General features: G+C 40.5%; 1 protein-coding gene across 2 annotated transcripts in view; it reads right to left on the reverse strand.

Moving 5' to 3' along the window:
* Window positions 1-25,858, reverse strand: part of SGCD (sarcoglycan delta) — a 380,420-nt gene that overhangs the window by 93,827 nt on the left and 260,735 nt on the right. For both annotated transcript variants that reach the window (XM_029942964.1, XM_029942962.1), the window contains exon 6: window positions 2,934-3,006. In XM_029942964.1, coding sequence (XP_029798824.1) covers window positions 2,934-3,006 — 73 coding nt within the window. The remainder of the gene's footprint in view (window positions 1-2,933; window positions 3,007-25,858) is intronic.

Consider the following 25,858-nt stretch of genomic DNA (forward strand, 5'->3'; position numbering starts at 1 on the left):
AAGATGAAAAAACATCCCAGCACAAATGCGCCGGATCAGTAAAACTGATCCAACTGTAAAGCCAGAGGCCTGAAGACTTAGTCACCAAGTTCATTACCTATTTACTCAATATCCAAGGTCAATACTGTTCAATAGCACAGAGTAAAATGTGGTACCATCAGATGACAAAGGAGAAACATCCACAGATGCACTGGTCTGGGCTAATGTATCAGCTACATTTCATTATCTTTCAATCAGTCAAAGATTCTCCTACAAAATGCCATTAAAATAAAAGAAAAACCCATAAGGATGAAGGGGCTCATTATTACATTCTAGGCCCTGATTCCATTCAGGCTATCAACCATCAACACAACGTGAATAGAGGCAAACGTTCTACATCCCAGTTGTAGAATGACATATGAAACTCTTTTTATGTGTCCTACAAGAAAATTTAATTTCTGGCTTCTGTAGAATATGCCTACAACTTTAAAATAAACAATGGAAATGAAGCAACCAGCAGAAGTCCTTATTTTGCCGCACTTAGACTCAGGAGATTCACTTGTAAATCCTGGAGATTTTGAAGGCAAGAAGGTTTTAAGGCAAGTTCCCAGGGTTCTGCATAGGCGTCAGCAGAGGACCATCGTCTACAGCAGATAGAAGCAATGACTGCGCTCTGAATTTTTCAGAATATGGATCTCTAAAGTGGGCTGATGCTTGGAAAACTAGTCTTTTTTATTTGTTTGATGTAGGCTGGGCTTGTTTTTAACCACAGAAGATTTACTTTTCTATTTAAAGCAAAGGTAGCCTAAATTCTTGACTCTCGTATTTCCCATGCCTTCCAGGTAATGGAGCACTTGTTCCATGGGGGAAGGGAGGAAAGAGTGGATTATCTTTAGAGGTCAGCTTCTTCTAGACAGCACCTTTCTTTGGAAGGATCAGCACTGATTACCGACTAGTGTTAAAACAGAACCCTGCTCCTAAAGAGGTCTGTGAAAAGAAAGGGAAGCAGCTCACACAGTAGCCTGTCTCAAAAGAGCTCTTACATCACAGACACAGGGATTCACTGCACTCAGAGAATGAGCTTGCTCTCAGAGTCCTAAAATACAGGTTTCTTTGGGTGGATTTGCTGAAAAGATTCCAGCTTTAGTGCCTAAGATGAAACAAAGGATCTAGCTGACAGGTAACTTCTGGAAGGTAGAAGCCCTGGGATGGAAGTGACTATTCTAGGAAAAAATAAAGTCTTGCAATGTAGCATGTAATGTTAAAAAGATAGCCCATGGTATACGGGATTTGAAGAAGAAAATGTTCTCTTTCTTCACCAATTATCCTCTTCCTTTGGCCCAATTTATTTCCTATAGTCATAAAACCTTACAAGCTTTGCATGAATGCTAGGCATTCTGTAATGAGGAGATATAGTCCCCATTTACTGAGGATGTGTTTTCGTTTAGAGGAATACAAATTCCAACATAGCTGTTGCTGTTTTAGCAAGAGATCTCGGAGCTGCATCTCGAAAGAGTAGATATAGCATGTGTAATCCAAACACATTTGTTTCGGTTTGATGTCTACCATTAAATATTCAACATTATTTATGATGATTTATGTTAAAAGAACTACAAGACATGAAGAAAGCCAGCATTCACTGAATTCTTCATGGCCGCAAGTGAGGTAGGGAAGCAGAAGAGACTCCATTTTAGAAAAGCTCCATCTCTGCTGTTTTTCTGCTAGAGCCCATTTCTGAGTAAGCCAAAGGAGCTATGTTCCCACTTCTAGTAGAAAGCAAGAAAGCTAATCTTTCTCTGAGTTTTGTTTTAGGTCCAACACCTGATAACATCTAAGAAGAGCTACAACCCAAACATGTTCCAGGACGTTATCTTCCAACAAATCTCGGTCGACACTGGCATCAACACCCCCTACCTTCAGTGACTTATGGAATGATACCTATTGGTCACCCGACACTTTCCGTTGGTCACCCCCTACCCTGGATTCCTGGAGGAAAACAGACTTTGGACTCCTTTCCGTATAAACCTCTAATCCCAAGCAATGTTGGGACTCATTCTCCTTTCCTTTCCGAGTCTCCCAGACACTCCATCTGCTATTTTCTGTCTGTCACTCGTGCTAGTCAATAAATTCTGCTTTCACTCTGTCCAGATTGTATTTGATTTCTAGCCTGCATGAAGCCCAGGACAGTCTTAGCCGGTTCTGCAGGAGTCCCCTCTGGGTCCCAGCCTGCCTGCGTCGTAAGTATATGGTGAAAATTAAGGTTATATTTGTGTCAACGTATGATTTTTTATGGGTTTCTTTTTTGGAGCCAAGGATGGTCCTTCGGTGGCTGTAATGGTTTTTAGGTTATATCTATCTCTCTTTGTCTATTCATCTGTATGTATATGTATTGCTCTTTTTTGTTTCCTTAGCGGTTGGTGATAAGTATAAAGCATCTGAGAGTCTTTATCTGCTAAAGGCAACACAATTATAGCTGTTTGAAGATTAACACCAGGACAGGAATATCCACAGAAAGTACTTCTAGAACCACAACACTGCAAGTAATGGAGAGACTGTTACACACGAACAAAAATCTGCACTGTATTAGAGTCCAGTTTCCTTTAGATGCCACTTCTCTTTGGGCTGATCAGCACCAATTACTGACCAGTTCTGTAACTGGTTAGGTTTCTGGTCCCACAAAATACAGCAGGAAACAAGCAGCACCAGTGAATGAATCCTGCCTTTCCTAATTACAAGGCTGGCAACCTCTTCCTCCAAACCCTCAATCTTCTTAAGTTCTCAGAGAAAATTTTTCCTTGGCTGTAGCTTATCTTCATGTCCTTCCTAATCTCTCTCAGTTTGTATATTCATGCTGTGACGCTGTTACATTCCTTATACTCAAACTGGACCATTAGCCAGTTGCTCAGACAAAGGAAATAGCCACTAATCAATGCAAAGCATAGTTGGAAGTTTACCTTAGTTCCTTGAAGGGGTCTGCCCTGACATTAGGTGTCTCTATAGATTTAGGGAACACTGTGCCCTCCGCTCCTGTAAACAAAAGAAAAAAGCAAACAGAGGTTGGAGACTTTGCGTGTCACCTGGGGGCACGATCAGCACAATGAGTGGAGCTAAATGTAGTGAATCCTTCCCACAACCCAAAGCACACATTTTGCCATTGGCTCTAGTGCCCTATCTTTAGTGAGAGGGGAGCACTGAATCACATCATGCAAACAGCCTGTGAAAAAGCAAGGAGTTTCTTTTGAAAGGGTTCTTGCTGAGATCAGAGTGAGGCCATGAGGCAAATTCAATGTTAACATTAAAAAAAAAAAGATGCCTAGAAATGGCATGGTCTAACTCTTGTGTCTCATCAACTATTAATAGTCACCCAACTGGAAATGTTTTTGAAAACCAGCAGCTGAAGCCCTCTGATGGCAGTGTGGGGCACGAACCATGAAACACACACATCTCAGCAGACGGGGCATGGGAGAGGACATCTAACACTGTAAACTATTCACCTAATAACATTCAGCAAAACATTTTTCCATAAGGCTCTACACTATTATCTTGAAAAGTTACACAAAATAGAACACTGTGAGAGATCATTCAAAGTTCACACTTTGAGCATTATTTAACACTGATCCACACCCCAATCTAGGTATTTAGCTCTTGACTTTGCTACAAGCTTTTATCTTTACAACTTGTCATCACCAGCTGAACCCTCCCAGCCATAAAGGTGGTGATTATCTGATTTGTCTGCTCCCAAAGCGTTTTCAATTCATTTACCCCTTAGTTTATCACAGACAATTGCACTGGATATTAGATTTTCAATTAAACTTAGCTAGGCAGTATCCTGTACTTTGAAATAAAGGTGTTGATTTTTATACATTTTTTGGTGTAATTCTTTGATGCCACAAAACATGGCAGAATAATATCTTGTATGCATGTGTGAATTTCTAGAATCCTCTTGCATTGTTATAATGCCTAGAATTCCTCCACCAACCACTGATATTACAAATCCAGGTTTATCTTAGCACAGTGATAAGTCTAGGAAAATGAGGTGGTTTCTTTTCTTTTGTAGCAACTCTAAAAATATTTAATCTTTTTGATACAAGTAAGACTACTGCAAGTAAAATCAGAAAACAATGCCTCAAATTTTAACAGCATGGGTGGTCACTAAAAGGGTATCCTGGTAAATGGTAACTATTAATCTGAGCCAGCATTTTGAGTGACTACTCCATGCCAGATACCATCACGTATTCATCATATGCACTAGCTCATTTATTGCCTGCAACCACCCTACAAACAGTTGCAGTGGCAAAGAGACATCCAGTGTGGGGTATGTAAGATCTTTTTCTTCCTATAGACACTTTTGCTCTTCAAGACCCCAAACCACATTTCAAGTATATCAAAATGTACCTAAAGCCTCCATTAAATTTTTTGATGTAAATGTCCTAAGAATTTTGTTTTATTATGCATACATTATTTTGCCCTTGTGCTGTAATCTTTATTGTGTTTTTTATAAATGCGGTGGTTCATTTCATGTGTCAAGTTGATTTGGATCATGAGGTACTCAGACACTGAGCTAGGCACAATCTCTGGGTGAGGGTGTTTCCAGATGAGAGCAGCATCGATGAACTCAGCAGAGCAGTATGCCCTCCCCAGGGCGGGTGAGCATCAGCCGATCCCATTGAGGGTCTGACTAGAACAAAATGGTGGAGCAAAGTTAGGCCCTTCCTGCCTAATTGCTTGAACTGGGATATCAATCTTCTCCTGCTATTAGTGCTCCTTGTTCTTATGCCTTCAGACCCAGACTGGATTCTATACCATTGACTGTACTGGTTCTTCAGTGAGCCTTGGGACTCATTCAGAATTATCCTGTCAGCCTTCCTGGGTCTCCCCCTTACAGACAGCGGGTGGTGGGGCTGCTGAGGTTCTGTAATGACTTGAGCCAATTTCTTATAATGACTTTGTTCATATACTTAGACCATATTGGCTCTGTTTCTCTGAAAACCCTGACTGACATGATAACTGAATAAAATTGGGTTGGATTATAGACTATTGTGTGGTTTTTGTTACACCTATATTAAATTTTCTTTTGCAGAACATGCATTCCACATCTTCAAGATTTTTGTGATCCTTTGAGGAGCACCTAGACCAAAAATGCTGTAGAGGGTGCTTGGTGGGTAAAATAGGCCAGGAGAAATCATGGGACAATGAGTGACACATTGGGATATGGCTCTACAGTGTCTGTGACCCAAGAGAATGGCCTTAGCCACCTCTTAGTGCCATTTCAAACCTGTATTGAGCCAACTCCCATCTGTCACTACTGCAGTTAACAGGGGTTTCCTTTGAAATCCCTTCCCTTTCCATTTCTTAGAGATGATTAGTTCTTAGCTATTGGAACCTTTTTTTTCCATTAAAAAAGGAACAATTTTTTTCATTAAAAGGAACAATTATACACCTGATTAATGCAGAACAGTCATTTCTGTTTATATACACCATGTAGGCTCTTTAGTACCAGCTCCCATCTCCCCTTTCCCTACTAAGAAATCTATGAAAACTGCAAGAGAAAGAGCATTACCTCCCTTAATGTCAGCCTTAATTGTCTGACTTACCCATTCAGCAATTAGTACTGCTCATAGACAACCTTCATTATTTGAACTGGTATTAAAATTCTTTGAGGCTTTATGTTTCACTGGTATTTCATGCACTCTCCTGTCATTTTATATGGCCTTTTGAAGCCCAAGAATCTTTCTTATGACTATGCAAAATATGTACATATATAAGGATTTATACCACAATTATTCAGTCTTACTGCCCAAGAATGAAGAATGCAATTTTCTTACGTAAAATGAACCTCAAAAATGGGCACCATTTTCTTTGTTTTATTCAAACTTTGTGTTTCATCTGTTTCTCCATTTGTCAGATACACTGACAAGACCTCATTTGCCACTTCTTAACATCTGGCTGTACTAAGCTCAAGAAGGAAGCATTGTACCAGAGCCAGGGGCCCTTAGCTCCACCACCCATTTAAAGCAATTCCAAGGAGGATGAAAAAGATTATATAAAGTCATCCAATAGATTATGGGTTCTCACAGTATGTTTGTGGAACGACCATGGTCTCTTTTGCACACCTGAGCTTAGGTCCTCAGCTTTCCTAAACCTACACTCACATTTGCTTGTGTCTTGGAGGAGTGTGTCTTATTCTCCATTGTAGCCAGATGGCCCAGCACAGTGTAGGCTCTCAATAATTAGTTGTAAAACAACTATATAACACTTATTTGGTGCTGAGCACACACGACCTGGGATTTTTATTTACCTTGCAGATATTCACCTATCTCTTCAATATGATCTTAGGCTCTATGTGAGCAGGGAAAAGGTCATACACAGAATACAGACAAATTGAATTTGAGGTTCCCAAGTCTTCTACTGGACTTATTCCCAATTGGTACTACCACTTCCATGGGAGTACTAATTTACTGTCATAAAACTCCTCATGTATCACATCACATTTTAAACAAACGTCCAAAAATCCAACATATTTTACCTGTGCCTCTTAAAATAAAAGAGCTATGTTAATAAAGGAATATTATTTGGGCTAAATACAACTACCGCTTAAAAATGAAATGAGATCAAAGGCCTGTAATTTCTTCCCCTGACCAAGAAAACGACTTACCCTAGAAGACAACTGGGGCTAAGAAACATGGGGCTCAGCCTCACGGCTCCGAGGGCTGGAGCTGAGGTTCCTATGCAGGCATATGACTCCAGGCCCTACTTGTAGCCACGATACCCCAGTGCCTTGTTTTTGGAATGCCAGAAGAATGTGGCACCCATAAAATGGCAAGACGGCAAACCCCAGGAGTCTGGGCTCTCATAGAGGATGTAGGTGATTGGTGGGCTCTGGATATGGGATCAAAGTAAAGGGTAAGATACTCACTAAGCCTCTCTTAAATCCCACCATCCAGCCAGATGCCCTCCAATTTTGTTTTCGATGCAATGTGCCAAAGGGGTCCATATGTGCCATCCATACTGGAAAACAGACTTTTGAGGTTCAGATATAACTTCTCAGGGGGATGTACCACAATTTCTCATTATCTGAGTGTCCTTGGGCATGAAACCCAATCTCTATGATGCTCAGTTTTCTTCCTTGGAAAGAAGGGATATTAATAGTAACTTTATCTCCTAGGGGTCTTGGGAGATGGAATGAGATCTCTGGCACATAGAAATCAGCAGATGATAGTCAGTAAGATACTGCTCTAGCACTAAAATATTTATGAATCCCATTTTTTCCTCCTCGTATCCAGGTCCTCTATGACTCTTAAAAAAACATTTTTAAAGCATGTACTCTTAACTAAAAACTATGGAAACTGATCATCACAATAACCCTGTGAGGTAGGGACTATCCATGTCTGTCGTCATGGATGTGGAATCTGACACTCAGGGAAGTCAGGATACTTTCCTGTGGTTGCACAGTGAAAAGGGGGTGTCAGAACTTAAGCTCTCATCTTTTGGCTCCGGAACCGATGTCTGTGACCACCATTCTAGACTGTCTCTTTCAGCATATTAAATCATTCTCTTCTTGCTCATCCTCTTATGAGACCTGAACAAATACCAATGTTTATACCTTCAAGTAACACCTGCATTTTAAATCTCCCATCACCTCTCTTCTAAAAGCGATTCACATGCATAGTGGGATGAGGTATTAATACTTTTCAAAAACACCATTTCTTTCCAAGTCCTATCAGGCTTCTGATTTTCACACCATTTTTCACTCTCCCAGAAGCTGCAGAGTGGGACAGACATCCATCAGGATGAATTCTCCCATCCTCTATCTGTTCTTAGATAATAAATTATTCTCAATTTTATTATTTCAAAAAGGTTTCTATTAAAGCCATACCTACTGATTCCTTCTTTTGACATGATATAATTTGCTGGCAATAAATGTTCATAAACAGTCTGAGTGAAAAATCCATAAAGCCATTTCAGTTTTATTTTAAGTTCCATTAATGTCCCTCAAAAATGAGTTCATCAATGTGTTTCCATTAGCTGGTTCTCTGCCCAATAACTTAATTCCACACAATCAGTTAGGAACTTATAAAGCATGTGACAGGATCTATCTAAAGTGTTTTGAATCACCATAAAGATCAGCTCAATGGTTCTTTTTTCCTTACAGTACATGTAGGTGTAAACCTGTCAAAAAATCTCAAATGTCCTCCATTGCCATAGTAACAAAAAGCCAGCTTCTCTTCTAGGGAAAGTATACTCAACTTGGGAGTCTTTCCCCTCCAAGTGTCCTGGATGTCAAGAGACCCGAAATCCAGTCCTATCTCTGTGAACCCATGAAAATCAGAAAATTTCTCTGACCCTTGATTTCCTTAGCTATAAAATAAGGGATGGGCTGAGAAGTGTCAGAGTTAAGTTGTTTACCCTCAAATCAAAAATTTCATCAGGTAACAATCTAAACAGATGATTGTCGTGGGCCACCTCCATTCCCTACCAGGAAAAAAAGAGCAACCTTGAAATTAAAAAAAAAAAAAAGCTAAAATTTTTCGGTGTTTAAGGAGGAATCAAATAATAGCTAACAGACTTTTGCCCAAATTCAAGCTACATTTAACTGGCAGAAATACTGACTAGAAAATAAATTTCATGAGATAAAACGGTAGATGCAAAAATTTATTCTAGATGAAGCTAACTGCAAAAACAAGACCTGGTTCGTAAGTCCTTAAACTTCAAAAAAATTTGGGAAAACTCAGTTTTGTAAAAAATAAAAAACACGAAAGTGCCTAAACCTGTCTATATTAAATAAAGCCATGAACCAAATCCCGAAAGGCAGACTCACATCTGCAAAATGTGTGACAAGAAACTTGAGAGAAGCATTAGACCCAAAGGAAGAAATACTATGCTGGATGTTATGAATAGTAACAGTGGGGCCAGAAAAACTGGATGATGAATCCAATCTTTGCTGTACATAAAGAACTGATCTTCCAGAATGTAATTTCAAGGAAAACTTTCAAAAAGGTCAGAAATGGTTTAAGTGTGCTGTTTAGAACACCGATTAAGGAGTTAGGCCAGCTTAATGGAGTTTGCTCTGGTAAATTCTTTCTTCATGTGCATGCATTAGGATTGGCACAATTATGATTAATGTTTTTGTATTAATGAACATAGACTAAAACTCATCTTTGGGCTTAAAATCATGGGGCCAAAAAAGTCAAAATGCAGAGTTAAAATATCTAACCACCATTGTTAGAAGTCAAAACATTTTAAGGGTTCTAATTCATATTGCTTGGGTAGATATAACCTGAATGACAAACTGCATTTTACTTGATGAGAATATTTTTATACCAATATTAGATTATAAAATAGAGAAAGTATTTCAGTCTAAAAAATGGTGATAAGAAAAATAGGAGAAGAAATGATTTTATTTCCTGAAATATCAGAGAACCGACAAACCAACAACCTGATTTTTAGTGCTGCTAGTCTATGAGTTAGTTTATTATATGACCTTTGGCAATTTGTTTTCTAGTCTTCTTACCCCATTTGTTATACAAAATGGGGGTGGAGGTTAGATGGTCTCTAAGGCCGTTTCCAGCTGTTTTACAATCCTCCAGATAATGTACCTGGATAAACCCAATGGACCAGGAAAGGGGCCAGGAAAAGACAATGGTTGATGTGATAAACCCAACATTCAATTTATTTAATAAACATGCTTTGAGTAGGGCGGTCTACAAATAAGCCAGAGACATGGAGTCCATAGTCTAGGAGAGCATAGTGTATTCCAGTAGAGTGTGCTATTAGTTTATATATTTATATTTACTTATTTACTTAGAGAGTAAGAGTGAGCAAGAGACAGCGTGCTGGCTGGGGAGCAGAAGAGAGAGGGGGAGAGACAGAATCCCAACCAGGCTCCACAATGCCAGTGTGAGGTCCCACAGTTTCTGAGCCGAAATCTAGAGTTAGATGCTTAACTGACTGAGTCACCCAGGTGCCCTTCTATGCTATTTTCAAATAAAAAAATATATAATAGTTACAAATAGTGATAAAGACTTGAAAGGAAAACAAAAAATGCCTCTGAAATACAACGTGGGGTCATAGCTTGGTCTGGCAGCTAAGTTTCCCTGAGATGGTGAAATTTTGTTGGTATTTGTAAAGTGATTAGTTAAGTGCTAACCTTCAGAGGGGGAAGTGGCAGTAGAGAAGATAATGCAAAGACATCAGGCTTAGGAAGTTGAAGTTAATAATGATCAGTGTGGCCAGACTATTTTTTGCAAGGGTTAGCAGCGTGGGATGAGCCTGGAGAGGTGGATTGACCTGGATAATTCAGAACCTTGTAGGTAATGGTGAAGGTTTTAAGCAGGGATCTGGCTTGATCCAACTGGCATTTTTGTTTTGTTTTATTTTTAATTTTTTAACATTTTTATTTATTAATGAGAGACAGAGAGAGACAGAGCATGAGCATAGGAGGGGCAGAGAGAGGGGGAGACACAGAATCTGAAGCAGGCTGCAGGCTCGGAGCTGTCAGCAAACAGCCCAACATGGGGCTCTAACTCACAAACCTCGAGATCATGACCTGCGCTGAAGTCAAATGCTTAACAGACTGAGCCACCCAGGCGCCCCCAAACTGGCATTTTTAAAAGATCACTGAGCGAGCATGCTAGGGTCTGCATGTTTGTATCTTCCTAAAACTCATACGTTGAAACTCCAATCATCATTGGAACTCCACCATGCTGGCACCCTGATCTCACGCTCCCAACCTCCAGAACTGTGAGAAATTTCTATTGAGTAAGCCATCCAGTCTATGGTACTCTGTTACAGCAGCAGCAGCAGCTGACTGAGACACCGTATCACAGAAGACACTTGAGGAGGGCAAGGATAGATGCAGTGGGACAGGGAGAAGGATGGTGGGAGACTGGACCAGAGAACGGGCAGCACAGATGGAGAAAAGTGGATGGGTTTAGGAGATATTTAAGGGGAAAGCCAATGGGATCTGGTGAGGCACTGGATAAGAGAGTGAACCATGGGTATCAGAGGGCCCAGGGGAAGAGCTGAAATAATGATCAAATCCAGGTAATTGTGATTAATACTCAAAGCCGGTGGTGCCCATGGTGGCCTTATACATTTCTAATGAAATTTAGCTGTTTTCATATTTGATATTTTAATTGCAACTGAAATTGCCTTTACTTAATAGAAGAAGATGCTCTGAATCTGACTACATTTTTCTTATGAAGGTGTAGGCAAAGTAACAACGAAACTTTCAGTCTCCCAAAGTATTTATAAGAAGGAAATATTAAAAAGATGATGAATAGTATAGTAATTTCTTGAATAATGAGCACTGTCTTCCTTGCAAGAAAATTTTCTAGTTACTCCAAAATTTTAACTAAGCACATGTTTCATATTTCACATATCTCCTATTGTTTAAAAGCTTCCTAACTACAAGAGATATGGTTTTTTGCCTTGTAAGTTCAGGCTAGAGAACCCGGTTACATGTTAATATTTAAATAGTCCCTAATGTTTGAAGCCGGTTTTCCTGAATAGCAACCCCTATATCATGTTATCCATGAGAGTATTTTGTGAGAGCACGGGTCACAGGAAATGCCTCAGAACCCGTGCTTTTCTATTTATTTTATAGCATGAATTATTGGCTTTCTCCTAATGGTAATATGCAGTGAAAAATTCTTTTTAAGGAAGTAGGCTGGGTTATGTCTAATTTGGGATTTGAAATGAACTGAGTAATCAGTGAGGTTGCAGGGTTCCACAAATTTCAGGATTAAGCACTTTGAAGGTGGCTGTCACATCTGAAAACACTCCCGACATGAGCAACAGACAGAAACTATGAGTGGATAGAGTCACTTGAAGTAATTTAATCCCATTGTGTCTCTCTGGCTGCTGGTAGCATTTAATAAACCTCTAATGCAAAACATTTGTAGTCATTACAAGGCGTTTCCAGGATACATACCAAATGTTTTCTTTTTAGGAATTAAGGACAATTCTCCAGACCACAATGTACAGATAATTAATTCATTCAACAAATATTTATGGAGGGCCTACTCCATAAATGGTTTTGGGGGAAAAACAGATTCAGGCTTTTCCTCTTTATGAGATCACAGATAAAAATTTCAAAAAATATATAAAATCTCTAGCCATTCTAAGTGTTGTAACATTCATTGTCTATCAACATTTAACAATTACCTACTCTGTGCCCAACACTGTACCAAGGTAATACTAGGTGTGAAGATCTGACCTCTGCCCTTATGAACTTTTGTAGTGGCTACACAGATACTGATTTTGGTAATGACAATTATTGTAAACCATGTATTCTCAATGGGGGTGATGTAGCTCCCAAGGGTACAAACACTGGCTCTTTTTTTTTTTTTTTAAGTTTATTTATTTATTTAGAGAGAGAGTGAGCCTATGCAAGTGGGGGAGTAACAGGGGGACAGGGAGAGAGAAAATCCCAAGTAGGCTCCATGCTGAAGCCCAAGGTGAGGCTCCATCTCACAAACCATGAGATTATGACCTGAGACGAAAACAGGAGTCAGAGGCTTAACTGACTGAGCCACCCAGGTGCCCCTGAACCTTGGTTCTTAAAGGCACAAGAAATCATTAAGCATAGATTCACACACAATGCATAAAATGCCTTGCTGCTTTTACGGAAGAGGAAGGAAAGGACTGTAGCTGGAGAGGAAAGAGCGGGACTGCCATAACATTTCTGAGGCGGTCAGGGGCAAGGTCACATAGGAGCATTCAGTCCATGTGAAAGTTTCAAAACTTTATCCTGATAGGAAAAGGAAGCCATTGAAAGGCTATAGAGAGGAGAATCAGATAATCAGGTATGTTTTTTTTTAAATACTATGCTGGGAGATATTATGGGTTCCCTGCTCACATTTAAGCATAGCACATACCCTTTTGCATTTGCTATGAAGCAGGTTGAACTTTTTTTTTTTGGATGTTTTATTTATTTTTGATACAGAGAGAGACAGAGCATGAGAGGGGGAGGGGCAGAGAGAGAAGGAGACACAGAACCAGAAGCAGGCTCCAGGCTCTGAGCTAGCTGTCAGCACAGAGCCTGACACGGGGCTCGAATCCATGAACGTGAGATCTGACCTGAGCCGAAGCCAGAGGCTTAACCGACTGAGCCACCCAGGTGCCCCTACGATGCAGGCTGGGAACCCAAACTACTGAACTTCTCAGACTCCCCTTGCAGCATTAAGTGGCTGTGTGATACAGCCTTGGCCAGCGAGATATAGATACAAGTATCTGGGGAGATATTTTCTTCCCAAATAAAAAACAAAACAAAACAAAAAACAAAAACCACAAAGCCTAACAAAGAAGTCTTTTTGTTCTTTACGCTTCCCTTTCTGAAATAGAGAAGCAAAGCTTTGAGGCCCAGTAGCCCTCTGTGACCATGTGAGTAAAAGCCACATTGCTAAAGGTATGAAAGGAAGAAGGTTGAAGGAATCTGGTCCCTTTAGGAGATTGTTCTGCTGTAAATTGTGGACAGCATACATCCAGAATTATTATTACATAATAAAAACAAACCCCTAACTTGTTTAAGCCACTGCTGGTTGGGCTGTTTGTTATTTCCAATCAAATCTAAATCCAACGGTTATAGTATCTGACTACACTCTTTAAATGCAGTCCAAGGGATCAAGAGCAAATGCATGCAAGTCAGTTTGATGGCTATTTCAGTAGCCAGGTATGAAATGATGGTGGCCTAGACCAAGTAAGTCATAGTGCAAAAAATGGAAGGGGTGAACATGACAGGTACTGAGGAGGTAGAGTTGAAAGACCTTGGTAGTATGATATGAGAGAAGCTTTGGGGGAAGAGCAAAAATTTAATTTTGGCTATGTTGAATGTAAGGTATCTGTGGAGTTTCCAAATTCAGATATTCACGTAGGCAACTGGATATTACTCAAGGCAGAGTTTGAAACCACTGACATACAGATTTTTGGAATACAGATGATTATCGAAACTAAGAAAATGGGATGGGTGATATGATCCAAGAAATGGTGAGAGTGATAGAAAAAGAGGGCTAATGTCAGAATTTTAAGGGATTCCAACAATTCAAGTCTGGGCATAAGAGCATGAACTGTCACGGGAAACTGAAAAGAAATGGCTCATGAGGTCGATGATGACCAGGAATGGGGTAATATGGGAAGCAAAGAGAAAAAAAGTACTTCACAAAAGTGTAAGGAGTTAACTGGTGCTTGGTGGTAAGAAGATAAATTAAAATGCTTCTGAAAGGGCACCTGGGTGGCTCAGTCTGTTAAGCATCCGATCCTTGGTTTCAGCTCAGGTCATGATCCCACAGTCTGTGAGACTGAGTCCAGCATGGGGCTCTGAGCTGACTGTGAAGAACCTGCTTGGGGTTCTCATTCTCTCCCTCTCTCAACCCTTCCCTTGCTGTCACTTTCTCTCTCTCAAAATAAATACATAAACTTAAAAAATTACCCATGACATTTAGCAACATGCGGGTCATTTATACCATCAGAATCATTCTATCAAGAAATGGAAGCAGATTCCTGTGGGCAGGAGGAAGTGGGAAGGAAAGGAATTGTCATAAGCAGGAGCTACTAATTTTTGACAAAATAACTATAGTAAGATAGCTGACTATTGGATACTGGATGTTAGACATCATAGTTTTAAGATTCAGCTCTGGTTAGTTACCAGACATTTATAGGGGCATCAGTCTGCTCAATGGCACAGGCTGGGTAGAGGTTCATGTGCTCAGTTGCCTGAATGCAGGTGTGCATAATGCAGATATTTGGGTTCATTGAGACTAAGGACTTTAATAGACATGTACCTTGGATAAGTGTAACAAGTTTTGAGTTGTACAGAAGATTGTGAAAAGGAATATTACACTAAGAAAATTTAGCTTTTTCTTGTCTCAGTTTCCAGCTTTATGGAATTGGGATAATAAAAGTACATATGTATAATGTTACGTGTGCCTAGTACAAAGTTCTTGCCAAATAATAGATATTATTATTTATTATAATAGAAGAGAAGGCCAGTGAGACAGAAGCGTATCATTAAATAATTCGAATGGTAACCATGGAGAAAAAGAAAAGAAGATGTGTTTCTTTCAAACACTCTAACACTTTAACTGAAGTGGCCATACCATCAAGGTGTACATTATATATATATATATATCTTTGTAGAAAGTGAAACTGCAGAGCAATTTAAAGATCCATGTATAAAAATATTCTGGCAAGATATGAAGAGACAAGTAGTTTAATTAAACAAATTCCACTCTAGAAACCAATAGACCAGAACTCATGCTCGGTGTATCATTAAGCCGAAACTGGAAAAAATAAAAGGAACCATTCAAGCAGCAAGCCACCTCATTTCAGTTTCTTATGACTACACTATCTTTGATAGTAAATAAAACCACACAGTAAAACAAATAGCTTCAAGTCTCTGGGTTTGTGTACAGAGACGCAACGCTGAAACAAGGCAGCCTCTGAGTTAGGATGGTATATGAACAATGGAGCATCAGCCGCAAGCCGAGAAGGCTGCTGGGCAAGAACAGCGCACCTGGGCACTAGAGACACTCCGTGTTCTGTGTTCTCAGGGATGATGCACTCTGTGTCCCATGAATGACATGAATGCGGCACTCCACCCATATTCTCCTCCAAGTCTTTGTGGGACAGATGGCCAGAATCAGGCCAACAGTGAGGGGAGCTGGGGGAGAGAATGGGTATGAGCTGCACCATCAAGTCAAGGGTCTGCCTGTCCCTCCACCTGGGAGTGAGTATAAAATGGGAGCCCTGCACACACCGCTTCCTTAGGCAAGACTTAGTTCCCAAGTGTCTCTCTCACAGTGTGAGAGCCATCAAGACTCTGAGACTCAGCGGACACTGGTGAGCCCCAAGAAAACAACACAGACATGATTTTAAGGGCTTCCTGGTCATTGAAAAAGAAGTGGAACACTCTGTTCCTGTAGCCAAGCAGCTGGGGGGTGATGCTTTCCTACAGAGAAGGAAATTGAAACATTAATTGAAGACCATGGAGAAACACAGTCTAAAAAATAATTGGAGAAACTTATAAAGTCATTTACAGGAGATGAAGATGACGATGACTTGAGAAGTGAGGAACAGCAAATTGAAATCTTAATAAAAGTCCTGGATGTCTCAAACCATTAAAACACTTGAATGCTTTACTTTCAGAACACAATCTTATATGAAAGCAAGCCTCAAAACGGGAATACTTTACAAGTGATTTAAAGGTTAAGTTTGATTTGGCGGTGCCTGGTTGGCTCAGTCAGTTAAACGTCCGACTTCGGCTCAGGCCATCATCTCACAGTTCGTGGGTTTGAGCCCCACATTGGGCTCTGTGCCTGACAGCTAAGAGTCTGGAGCCTGCTTCAGATTTTGTGTCTCCCTCCCTCTGCCCCTCCCCTGCTCGTTCGCTCATTCTCTCTCTCTCTCACACACACACACGCACACAAATAAACATTAATTTTTTAAAAAGGTGATTTTGATTGTATGATTGTCACCTTATACATTGTATAGATTTCTTTTATGTTTATCCCTAGTATGGCCAGCATATTACTTATCAACATCCATTTCCCCTGACAACAAAATATTTGTATTATTCATGGAAGCAAAGAACTCAGCTAAATAATTGCTTTCCCAGACTCCCTTGAAGCTAGGGGTGGCCATTATGACATGGGTTTATCTAATGTCATATAGGTAGAAGCCTACTGGGGACAAGCATTGGGTGAGCTTTTTCTGTTTTAGTAGGAAGGGACATACATGACTGGTACCAGTCTTATTTCTGATTATCAGTATAATCTGGAGCTGTGAGAGCCATCTTCCAACCATGGGATAAAGGCCAAGAGGGTTCCAGGTATACGGACCCAGACACCACTAAGCCGCCAGCAAGGGTCTATCAACGGACGACTTCTTATGAGAGAAAACCAAGTCCCCAGTAATAATTCATTTGAGCCACCTTATAAGAATTCTGTTATTTACCTCTCCCTAAGACTGAATACCATTCTACCCAAGACCAAGGAGAGAGAAGCAACGAGACTCTTCATATGATATTGAAGTACTTTTTCATTGATTGGTGATTCCTATTCTATGTCTCAACCAGAAAGTACTTTTTTTTTTTTTTTTTTTTTTTTTTTAGTGTATCAAAGTCTATAAGGCCCAGCTCAAGTACTTTCTCCATAAAGAAGCTTTTTCTGGTCCTCTCTCAGTTCTCACCAATTGCTCCTGCTATTGTGCTTCCATAAGGCATCACTGAAATGTTGGATGAGCACTCATCTTATCCTATCTTGTGAAACTGTTCAATGAGTGTATGTTGCCCTCACCATAATCTAAGGAACACTTCATGGGACTCTTTGTTCTTTTCTAGACAAGATGCACAGACTCAGATGCTTTGAGTTCAATTTCTTAGGCAGAAAAAAGCCGTGGAATGAAACAGGAACTTCGAGGGGGAAGAGGCTTGAGCTGGCAGTATCAGCTACACCACTGTGACAGTCTGACACGTCTTTCTCCAGGAACGGAAATGGTTAGGGCTCTAGCTATATGGTCTCACTGGTGGAGTCTCTCTTCCCCCTTCTTTTCTAGCAGCTCCTTTGTAATCTCTCCAATTTACTGCAGTCAGTGCAACTTACAGAACCCGAGTGTTCAGAAACTCAAGTTTCTGTCTGGTTCACAGTGTTTGATAAGCTCCTGTTTCCTACAACAAAAAGCCCAATATCTGAACATGACACAGTCAGGCTTAGCTCACCTCTTTATCTTTGTCTGTGGCTTGACGCTTTTCAGAAATATTAATTTGTGTTTGTTCTCCCCATATTTTTTTTCTCCTCAAATTCAAGCAGATTGAGACCCTCTGCATTTCTTTGGTGTTTGCTTGTTTCCAGAAGGTGAAATGTACTATTATTTGTGACATATTATTCTGTGACTTTTGACAAATGCGTACAGTCATGTATCTATCACCCCAAGCAAACACAGCACAATTTTATCACTCTGAAAATCTGCTTCCCTTGCACTGCCCTTCTGTAGTCAATCTCTCCCCCAAGCCCTGAGTCCTGGCTCCCACTGTTCTCAGGCCCTACAGTGTTGCCTTTTCCAGAATGTCATATAAATGGAATCATTCAGTAAAGAGTTTTGGGTTTGGCTGCTTTTGCTTAGCAAAATGCATTTAAGTTCCATGATAGAAGGTTTTCAGTGGATCAAAAGCATAGCTGCCTCAAATCAACAGCTATTTCTAACCTTTGTGAAGGCCTAATCTCAGTGAGAGTGTGCTGGCTACTCTCCCGGGGAGGGAAAAGAGAAGAGTGCCTTAGAAGGAAGCCAAGAGGACAGGCAGATTTTGCCCCTGATCGAGAATAATTGCAAGATGTAAGGTCCTCTGGGGACCAGAGTCATCCCTAGGGAGGTGGCAAACTCTCAGAGGGCACAGCTGTGTCATGCCCTTTGGCACAGCAGTCCACAGCCTCAGCAAAGATTCCTTGGCCTTCTTCATGGCATGCAAGTTGAGAGATGACGTACTTTCAGTGACTATATAGGCTGGGAAAATGAAGATATTAGAGGTGATCTTAATAGACCAAGGATTAAATAGGCTTGCCCACATTTTCTTGACACTATATGTGCTACCCTGACTCTTGAACAAACCAGTCATGATGGAGTTAGAATTTCCTACCAGATTATTGTGGGAACTCAGAGTCATAATGAAGGAATAGAAAACCATTTCATTGGCTGATATCTATTATGTGCTTACTATTTGCCAGGCATGTTTCTAAGCACTTCACATGGATGAACTCATTGAATTCTCCCTGAACCCCTATGAGGCACATGCTATTTTTATCTCCCTGTTTTCCTAGGACACAACTGAAACACAGAAAGGTTTCAGAGAGTGGCAGTGGAGCCAGCATCAGAACTTAAGCAAATCTAGCTGCAGAGCACATTCTTAACTTCTTGCTCAATGTGTTCTTTCTTCTATCATGAGCCTGGGAATGGAGTTATATTCCCAAAATCTCCTCCTCTAGGAAAAGATCATCAAGGGGTAGTGCTAATTGCTTAGAGTAGATTCTCTGCTTAGGAGCTGTCTAGGTGGTCCCTTTAGAATTGCCCCCTGTCCATACCTGACCAATCAGATTCTAGCTTGGAAACTGAAACAAAGCAACCCAGAGGAGAGGTTGAGTGAGTGGCAGGTACTGACCAGTAACAACTAACACTTAACTGATACTCATGCTAAGTGCTTTTACAGAGACAGTCCTTTTCATCTTTTGTGACAACCCTTTGGTTAAGAAATATGAGGCTTATGCAAGCTAAGTGATAACTTACCCACTGTTACAAAGCTAATTAGTAATAGACCAGTGATAAGAAACTAGACAAACCAGTCCCCCGGGCTTATATTTTTAACCTTCAAATAGAGATGTGGGGCTGGCAGCCATCTTGAAAGTGTGCAGGAAGTAGCATCTCTGTGAGAAAATGGGAGCGAGAAGGGAAAAAAGAGGTCATGAGGCCCGTGAAGTAGAGAGGGAACACCTGCATTCTGGGAGCTTCCCTGACACACATCTCAGAACATCTGACTGAACGTAGATAAGCAGCTTAAGTGAGCTGGGTCCCTTTGAAGAGAAAGTATCACTCAAGAGGCAGTTCTTCATTTGTGAACAGACAAATGATATTCCAGGTCACTTACTTTGCTACATTAAACCAGAGCCATGGCACCTGTAACAGTCTTGAGTTCCTATTGCCCTCTGCCTTCAATGTTTTGTAACAGGCATCAAAACCTGACTTGGTACTCAACCAGGGTTAGGCAATACAGCTATGGAGGAAAGACAAGGGCATTTAAAAAGAAAATGAAGTTTCATTTTTGCCTGTGTCCTTTGTCATCACAAACCTTTGAGACTTTAGCTAGAAACAAAGCCGGAAGAAAGAATTTCAAAGGAAGATGTCACACCCACACAGAGGCAAGGGAAAAGGTTGAATGGTGACAATGACTTTTCCTATTTAATATTCCCTCACTTTTTCAATAGTAGAGCAATTATTTGCTTCATGTGGACTGCTAATCACACGTTCCTCTTCCCACACACGCAGAAACACACAGAAGGGAATGTGACACAGGGTGGCCAGTCAAGAGCATCGGATTCCCCGCGCTCTGAGAGCATGTTGCCCATGTGGGCTGATCACTTCCCTCCAACGGCAGCTTTGGCTGTCCATACAAGGATGTGCCCATCTTTCTCTTAAGGTAATGTCTGCTAGGGAGTTTCCTGAAGAAAATCTGGGCTGGGGAGATGTTAAAAACACCAGAGTTGGCCCTATCTGGAATTTCCAATTATGTGAGTGAGCAGTTTCCCTTATTTAAAAAAAAAAAAAAAAGTACTTTCCTTAAGCCCGATTCGTTTTTGCTTTCTGTCACTGAAAATTGGAAGCAACCTGAATAATGCATTCTTTTTCTCTTGGGTGGAGAAGTCTATGTCATGACCGTCCCGCCCATTCGACATCACTAAAGCAAGGAGAACTGCTCTCTGGAGCCCACAAACAAGGTTGCCTTTTGAGAGAGATCATTATTCCTATACAGCTCCACTTCAAACACCAGCTCAATATGAAATGGAAATCCACAGGGCAACAGAAGCCAGTCGATTTTCCCTACCAGACAAGAGTTGTGAAAGCGAGTACGCTCAAGTGGCCTTTGGGGCTGAATTGGTGTAAGACAGCTTTGAGGGCGTTTAGCATCCCTCTCTCTCTCTATTTAACAATCCAGGGGCAAGCACTTTTTGTGAGCTTTTTATAGCTTTTTCCTCTATTCCTATAAACGGTGCCGATGTCATACAGCAAGGAAAAAAAAACCGGTGTCGATGAGGTCTGAATTATTCAGTGCCAAAGAGTATATTCTTAAATGTTGAACTGATTATGTTTTAGAGGGGAAAGAAAGGCAAGTGTCAAAATCCAAATCTGCAGAGCTTTATAGCTTGGTTTGGTATTTGCTAAGTGTATCTTGTGCTACTTTGTCAATCCAAGTGACAGTTAATCAATACTAATCTGATGCCAGTTGATTCTTCCCTTTCCATAAACAGGATTAAGGTATACTACTTATGAATATATTTTATCCCAGGCTGTAAATCCATATACTTTAACATAAATGCATTAGCATCTCTTTTTAAATGGAATGCACTGTGTATACAAGAAAATAAAGATGAATTACCAAGTCGTCCTGAAAAATACCTTTCTGATCCATTATGAAAATGTTTCAGCTTTCAAGGCAGCAGTAAGCAGATCAGGCATTTCCCTTTATTTTATATTGTGATCTATATCCCTGTCTCTGGGGGGTACCTATTAAGTTAACACTCGGAATATTTTATGGACATATTGTCCTTCCTGGGCTGGGCAGGTAGATTTTATTTTTTACTTATTTTTTCCTCTGCTTGTTAGTTTGTTCATACTTTCATTCCTCTAAGTCAGTATTTATTTAGTACCTACTGTGGGTTAGGCCATGCCTATTAGAGAGAAGATGGTGAACAGTAATCTATAGACCTATACCCCAACTGCCCTAATATTGTCTAATTTCTCCACAACCAACTGGGGTAGTACACACGTAGGGTCAAACATTCCTATGTTGGACTACTTCAGCCTGTTCACATACACGAGAGCTTCTCAAAGCTTGGTCAAAATCTCTTATTTTTTTATTATTCTTTTTTAAATGTTTATTTGTTTTTGAGAGAGAAACAGAACATGAGCAGGGCAGGGCAGAGGGGGCGGCGGAGATACAGAATCCGAAGCAGGCTTCAAGGCTCGGAGCTGTCAGCAGAGAGCCCAATGTGGGGCTCGAACTCACAAACCGTGAGATCATGACTTGAGCCAAAGTCGGACGCTTAACCAACTGAACCACCCAGGTGCCCTTGCAGTGACTTAATCTTTTAATATCATTTAAAGTTTATGGAGACACTCATTTTTACTTTTAAATTCTAACAAACATGAAGGGAGTGGGGAGATGAGTGTAAGTGATTCATTTAAGGTTGAGCATCTAACACGTCCAGGATGACACCATACTACTAGTATGCGTGAGCTATGATAATATCTACCTCATAGTTTGTTGTGAGGCCTTGCTGTTTTGACAGAACACAGGTCTAGCACTTTGCAAGTGCCTCGAACACAGTAAGAGAGTGCAGCGCATGTTAATGGTGGTGATGACAGTCCTGTTTAGAAACAGGCATAAAGCACTGTCAATCTGTCCATCCATGCACTGTTCCGTCTATCTACCCAACCACCTATCCATCCAGCCTTTGTTGTGTGTCAAGCACTACAAAGATGCTGAAGATTCAATGTTGAATGAGCCCACACTCTCTATCCTCTTACAGTCTTGGGGAAGATTTTCAGTCTTTGGGATTTGTATTCAGTATCAGATGTCACAGACTGGGTGATGAAAAAATAACAGAAATATAGGCTAGACCAGAGACTGGGGAACTACAACCCTAGGGCTAAATCTATTTCACCATCTGTTTAGTTAAATAAAGTTTTATGAGAAAACAGTCAAGCAAAATTCCATTGCATGTTGTCTGCGGTTGTTTAGTCACTCTAATGGCAGAGCTCAGGAGTTGGGATAAAGATCCTGGGCTTCACAATCTAAAATCTCTACTATCTGGCTCTTTAAGAAGAAAGAGCCCTGGCCTAGATTACTCTATCTTTGCATTCTCTCAGCTGCTTTACCTTAATATCCCTTGGAACTTAAGAAATAAAAGATGATGGCTTGCCTTCTATGGGCAAATTAGCTTGCTTTCATCTGATAAGCCCTAAATGCAGAAAGGTACTTCTTGATTTTGATGCTGATTTTCTCAGGGGAATCCTTTCTATTGCCCTCTATGGGCTGGATCACCTTGTGAACATATTCTTATAGAGCATGAACTCACTGTTCTCTGGTTCTACTGCTCTCTTCCTATTTATTGTCTCCTTATTATGCCCCAAACGTGTTCAGCAATCCTTGGCTCCCTTATGATCTCATGCTTGGCCCAACTCTTTCCCATTATGTGACTCACTGGGCAGAGAACACCATTCTTGTATTTGCTAGAAGTCGTTTTTGTTTTTTATTGGTATTAATTTGGCCTTTAGGCTCAAGTTTGGGCTGGCCAATTCATTGAGCAGTTAAGAATTTTTTTTCTCATATTATTTTGCAGGGCTATTTTAAATATTAACTGTTGGATTATACGAAATGTTCAAGATTCTAGAACAATTGGTAACATTACGTCAGGTACTTCCACTATATTTATTATGTTTTTTAATCACAGGAACCATAACACAAATTAGACACTATTATTCTCTTCATGTGCAGATGAGGAAACTGAGGTTTTGATAGAGGTAATTTGTTTAATGATAAAAGATAGTTTATTTATTGAGAATGTAGGGTCTTTCGGGAACTGTGGTAAGCTGTGCACAGACTGTTACTTAATTTCTACAGGGACAATCTAAGAAAGTGGGACTGCCCACGTCCCCCCACTGTTTACAAAAGGGCACAGTGGGGTTGTGGACTTGCTTATAATCCTGCCTCAGGTAAGCATGGGCACCTGACTTGATACCAAGATCTGACTGAGGTCAGGACAATGTGTTCTGAGGACTCCATGGAAAGCCTGTCCCATGATACATTCAAACACATCTATGTCCTCCCTGTTCCTCCCCTTTTAATCAAGTATGGGGCTGGCATGTAGCTCCCTCATTTAAATAAACAACTTTAAAACATTCTGGTTACTTCCTTTCTGTGGTTTGGTGACTGGAGAGAGAATGGCAGAAGGAAAAGACAACAGCTTCATGGTGGTCCCTTCAGCTTCATGTGAATCTGCTTTAAGCTCCCAAGGAAGCCTGATCCGTTATTTTTTCCATTACCTCTTATTTTAAAAATAAACCCTAGTGGCCCCTAGGTGGCTCAGTCTGTTAAGCATCTGACTCTGGCTCAGGTCATGATCTTAGGGTTTGTGAGTTCGAGCCCCTCCTCAGGCTCTGCAGCCTGCTTCAGATTCCATGTTTGCCTCTCTATCCCTCTCTCTCTCTCTCTCTCTCTCAAAAATAAATAAGTCAAAGTAATTAAAAATAAGTAAATAAAAATAAACCCTAGTCCAAATTCTCATCAGTAGTAGAAGGATAATATTAAAACTCTTGTACATTAAGAAATATATCCTCTACTACCCTCATGTTGGATTTCCCACCAAACTTACTGTGTGATTCTAAACCTTTTAATTGTTCTGGGCTTAGCTGCTAAATTATTAAGTGAGTACAACCCAGTGCCTAACCGATGGCTCAAGTTTATCATGAAGCCCAAATGAGAGGTGAGCAAGCTTCTTAACCTGCACAGCAAAATACAAATGCTAGTGACAAATGGTCCCAGATCAGGGTATCTCCCTGGATCAAATACTCCTCTTCACTCTTTAAAAACTGCCCCTTTTGTAAGTATGTCTTCTTAAAGTCAGATTAGTAAACTAAAAGTAATTTAAGATTAAAAGCAAGACTTCCATCTAAGTCATTAAACTCTATATTTCCAAAGCTCCCCCAAGTCCCACCCCAACATCCAATTTTAGGGACAGTGGACACTAACAAATCAATAAACCTAGTCTCAATTTCTTCTGAATGTTCTTATTCAGGCAATGCAAAAACTCCTTCCAGATTTTCATGACAAATGGAAACAGCTCAAGGAGAAAGCTCACTAAATGGATGAGGCTGACATCCCTCTATAGAATCCATTAGAGCAAAGGACTTTCAGAGGCCCAGGGACCCCATAGAAATCATCCTCCCACCAGGCAATTGATCATAACTTGAGGAATCATTTCATGATTGGGCCAAATCACCCTAAAGGAGAAAGAAATGCCACAAAATTTCAGCACATCTCAGAATTTTTAAGAAACAAATCCAAGTATGATATCATACCTGTGTTACAATGGTAGTTTACAGAACATGCCTCTAACACACTACACACAACTTAGCACCTGCTATCTATCTATCCATCTATCTATCTATTTAAATGTTTATTTATTTTGAGAGAGAGAAAATGCATGTGAGTGGTGGAGGGGGGGAGAGAGAGAGAGAGAGAGAGAGAGAATGAATAAATGAAAGAAAGAAAGAATATATCCCAAGCAGACTCTGCGCTGTCACCAACTGTGAAATCATGGCCTGAGCTGAAATCATGAGCTAGACGCTTAACTGACTGAGCCACCCAGGTGCCCCAGCATTTGCCATTTTAAATGCCTCAGATAACAGATGTAGTCTACCCTTTGTCCTAGTAATAGGTTTTTGTAATAGAAGAAACAGCCCTGGTTCTCAATGGAAAGGAATGTGGGGGATGCATTAAAACCTTGGGATGTAATAAAAGTACATATTAAATGCTTACTTAATGTCAGTGATTTCATAAATGCCTTTTAAGGTCTATTCAATTACAAGATTATATAAATAAAGGAAGGGCTGTCCATCCTGTATGACCCGCATAATTTATGCTGTATCAAGAAACGGAACTTCCTATTAGGCATGTCTCCCCTAGGCTGTTTCACCCCTAACTTCACAGATAAAAGCAGGTAATCACACCATTCTGAATAGAAGGCAGAGATTCAAACTGAACTTGTGTCATTTCTTTTTGCCCCCACTCCCAAAAACCATCTCTTGCAGAGCTCCTATCGTAGTTCTTTGCTTCTGCCATTACTTTGGAGTGAAGCCTTAAGTCAGAGAGGCAGCAGGGTCACCACTCATCAGTGGTTAACATAGTGCACCTGCTGTATGTATGGCCTGACGTCAGGCATTATGGATGGGGTGGGGGTGGGGGGAAGAATGTAATTTATAACCTGGAGAAATCAGAAAGAAGGACACACAATATTCCAAGGGGATGGAGGGCACAGAGCCAGAGACACACACGTTTATTTACAATGGGACTTCAGTGTTCAGTAGACCTTCCTGCTGGTCTGGGGCTTCTCAAACT

This window comes from Suricata suricatta, chromosome 6, assembly GCF_006229205.1.
Source record: "Suricata suricatta isolate VVHF042 chromosome 6, meerkat_22Aug2017_6uvM2_HiC, whole genome shotgun sequence".
NCBI lineage: Eukaryota > Metazoa > Chordata > Mammalia > Carnivora > Herpestidae > Suricata > Suricata suricatta.